The following is a 3965-nucleotide window of genomic DNA, read 5'->3' as shown; positions in this document are numbered from 1 at the left end:
ATTGGGAGAGAATACCGCAATCTTTTATATTTTTCAAAATAAAACATCACTCAGACTCTGATCGTCGATAAATTATATATATATATATATATATATAAAAAACTTTTTTCTGTGCGGCCCGGTACCAAATGACCCACGGACATTTGGTACCACGGTGGTTGGGGACAGCTGGTGTAGTATACAGGGGCTAACGAGGGGCGGTTAGCTTTCATGACCACCTCCAGATCAGGAATCGTAAGGTTGGGAGAAAATCAAACCTTTTTGAAACAATTCCTGCTGTTCAAGCAGAGCTAAGAGCGTCTACTAGCTGATTTACCAGAACCTTGCGCATTGTGCATGTTAAAACAAGTCAATTCCTCATCTTCCTCTTCTTCCAGATTGACGACTAGCTATTAAATCTGGAAGAAGACAATTAGCGCCATCTCTCGGCGGTGAGTCCGATGTGTGGTTATTGGACATGCAGTGTGAGTAGTTAGTTCGCAATGCACTGGGCCATACAGTGTGAGAATATGCATTGTGAGCTATGAACTTTTAAACCCTGCAGTTTCATTGTTGTCACTGTTGGAGATGTAGCTGAGTATAATGATAGAAAATATCCTACAGTATGTGCCTGGCCTTGGGGAATTGGATGTGTATTTTTCTAGAAGATGTTTCACCTGTCATCCAAGAGGCATCTTCAGTTCCAACTGATGGTGAGGCGCACTGAGATTCATGAACTGTAGGTCTGACAAAGAATTAGGGAAAAAACAACAGGTGACTCGTTAACACCCTTGTCAGAGTGGTTTTGGTCGCATGCTTCATTGAAGGTTGAGTCAGGTGACGGCAGGTGAGAGGTGAATTTTCTGGGTATTTAGTTCCTAAAAGTGCTTGTGCCTGTCAACTACTTACCGTACACGTAAGTTATGTCTAGGACCACCTCCTCTGTTGAGAGATAGTTTTGTTAAAATGATTGTAAAAAAAAAAAAAAATCTAGTTTGACTGTGTCTAATTATCAGAGCTGTATCCCATAATAAAACCTGTTTATTATTGAATTCAGTTATTTGTGATCAAAATGTGGAAAAACTACTGCAGGTGTTTTATGTAACACTCAGAGCAAGGGAACACTCCATGGTGCTACTTGGTACTCTCCAATTTTGGATTGTTTGGAATTAGGGCATGGCGTTTATCCCACTAGTAGTATAAGACAAAGCATTTGCATCCTTATTAGCGCAGCCATCCTGCTTAGTGGCCGTTGCTTGGTAACAGGAGTCAGCACAGCCTCACAGTGTAGGGCATTTCATCAAGCTGCTCGTTTTGGTGCTGTTTTTGAAAATGAATACAGAAAAGCATGAGGTAGAGCTTTGATTAAAGTCGTGCTTGGATGGAGGCTGAGGTCATGAAGGAGATTAGAGACTCTGAGAAAAGTTATAGCAGCATGACAGAGCAGGTCAATTCTGCCCAGTCATAATTCTCACCTCCGCCTTCACCTTAGCAAGAGACCCAACACATATCATATCCTCCTGATTCTTTTCAGCTGCTGTGTGGTCAGCCCTTTTGCACTGTCTGATGTGAAATAAGTCAACATGCTACATGTGATTGAAAGTTTCCTGCCAGTAAATCTTGTTTGCTGAACAGCTGTATTTCTGAAGGACTTGGATTCCTTTATGATTTGCTCTCTTCCTTTGCAGACAGGAAAAGTCTGGAATTAGTTTAAATATTTAAAGGTGTTGATAATAAAATGAGGATGGAAAGTATTTGTATTTCTAGAGTTATTTCCAGACTTTACTTCCCATGTCTCTTGTTTGTCTTGTTTTATTTTATTTTATTTTTTTATTTTGATCATGTCCCAGATATGATCTTTCTTTGCATCCTTTTTACTTCATCCTTCCTTTCTTCTCTGTGCTTTCCTTCCTTCCTTCCTTCCTTCCTTCCTTCCTTCCTTCCTTCCTTCCTTCCTTCCTTCCTCACATTTCTGCATGTTCTTTAGACTGCACATTTAAAACTGCCCCCACTGTAGAAATATCTACAATATTGAACTTCAGTATTATATTCTTTTAAATTAAAATGGATCACAAAAAGCTCTTGGAAAAGTCAAAAACTAGTTAGATATTCCTACATGGAAAATGTGCAGGAACTCTGGTCTCTGTTTATCATGTTTTCTCACTTTTTTCTCAATTTAACTGATATGATTATATAGATTAGAAAATAACTTAAAAATTAAAAATACCTTTTTTGTGATCAAGGGAAAATTAAATACTTTTTAACCTCAAGGAATCTGTTAGTCCACTATTTACTGTTTCTGAATGCTGAGCCACGTAGTGTGGTGACTCATCGATGACACAATTGATTTCCATGCTGTCACTGTGAATTATTCACCAGCTCAGATATTCGTATGTTTTACTATCAAGGCAAACGAAGTAAAATGTTTGTTTCATGTCTTCCTCTTTTTCAGAGATTTCCAGGATATCGTATTATGCCAGTGAGTACACTTTTATTTTTTATGCTATGTATTTATTGTTTATCTTGTTTTCTAGTTGAATATGTTTAGATATAGGTTTCTTTTATCTGTCAGACGATAAGTGAAATCAAAACAGATTTGTTTCAACAGTAAATCAGAGCCTGGTTGATGTTACATTAAATTACATTTCTTGCTTAATACCCTTAGGTCAAGAGTGTGTGCGTTCCTACGATATTAATGATTTTATCTTGGTCTTAGTATATTAAAAACATCTCTTTAATTTTTATTTATATTTGTATTCTTTTATCAGTTTGTTCATTTTAAAATTTTACCGTTACTTAATTTATTTCTTGATAGTTATTTCTATTTATTACTTTATTTGCATTTTTGTCTGGGTGAAGGATTGGTTTTGCTTTTTCATGAAGCTGAATACATTTTAAACGTATAGATAAGCCGTTTAATGGCCCTTGGCTCCATCTTCTCTTCTTGGTTGTTGCTAGGTAACCAATGGTACTACTGCAGTTCTTCGATCAGGATGTTTGAAGCCGGAAGGGCTTAATCCTAAAAAAGACCAAAGCAGGTTTTATTTTTCCTAGACTGAACTTTTTTAGATGCCTTTGGAAGTGAGATAGTTTCAATCAGGTCATCTTCTGACCTAGAAAATGACAGCGACTAAAAATTTAGCCTTGACCATTTCTGCTCAAGGTCTATAAACATTGCTTATAAAAGTCCATCAGATGTACAAAGAATGGATATATAAAAAAAAAAAATTAAATAACTTTTGTAGTTGAATTTGATGATCCACAGCCTGGTCTTTAAACCAGCTTGTCCCAAAGTGAAAAAAATCCCAACCAATTGTTGGGTCAGTCGAATATTTAGATGGAGAAGGTTTGACCCAAGAACCAGTCCAAAGTGTCCTATCAGAGGGAACCCTCTGAATCCCTCATGGTCACTTTTTGTCCTCCATGATGGCAATTTCAAACTTACCGGTATATTCATTTTGTATTTAAATCTGTCACTAACAGTGATTCTTATGTTTGTATATTTTCTTTTTATAATCAATAATACAATATTTTGTTTGTATACCGATTATATTTTAAATTCAGTTTATTCTTTGAAATAGTGGTCTGCATTTCAACTAAAGATTTTCACTTTGAGAAGTAAACTATTTTGCATTTTACTACGTCTAGCTTGATAAAAATGAATAAAATAAAGCCTGTATTATAAAGTTATTACCTAAACGGCTAAACAGTAATGGGCCTCGTTTTTAAGAAAACACGTTTCGATTATATCCTTTATTCCTAACAGGCGAAAATTACATTTCAGTGTGATTTTTAAGTCCTTTGTATTTATTTGCTGTTTTAGTTTTTGTATTGAGTATGCTTGTCTAATTTATTTTGTCTTTATTTAGGTTTGTACTAGGGGTGTAAATCACACCCATCATGGCGATTCGATTCAGTATTGATTTCCTGACCCAACGATTCGATTATTTTCGATACTCAAGAATACACCACGATTTGATTCGATT

General features: G+C 36.0%; 1 protein-coding gene across 10 annotated transcripts in view; it reads left to right on the top strand.

Annotated features, from left to right (window-relative positions):
* The window catches only part of LOC107088538 (focal adhesion kinase 1-like), a 78268-nt gene that overhangs the window by 15037 nt on the left and 59266 nt on the right, over positions 1 to 3965 (top strand). For all 10 annotated transcript variants that reach the window (XM_015380777.1, XM_015380778.1, XM_015380782.1 and 7 more), the window contains exon 2: positions 2432 to 2458. Coding sequence is in view for 8 of the 10 variants with exons in the window: in XM_015380782.1 (XP_015236268.1) it covers positions 2432 to 2458 (27 nt within the window). In the remaining 2 variants the exon portion in view is untranslated. The remainder of the gene's footprint in view (positions 1 to 2431; positions 2459 to 3965) is intronic.

Source organism: Cyprinodon variegatus, unplaced genomic scaffold, assembly GCF_000732505.1.
Source record: "Cyprinodon variegatus isolate N-32 unplaced genomic scaffold, C_variegatus-1.0 Scaffold221, whole genome shotgun sequence".
Taxonomy (NCBI): Eukaryota; Metazoa; Chordata; class Actinopteri; order Cyprinodontiformes; family Cyprinodontidae; genus Cyprinodon; species Cyprinodon variegatus.
This window is presented reverse-complemented; position numbering and strand designations above follow the sequence as displayed.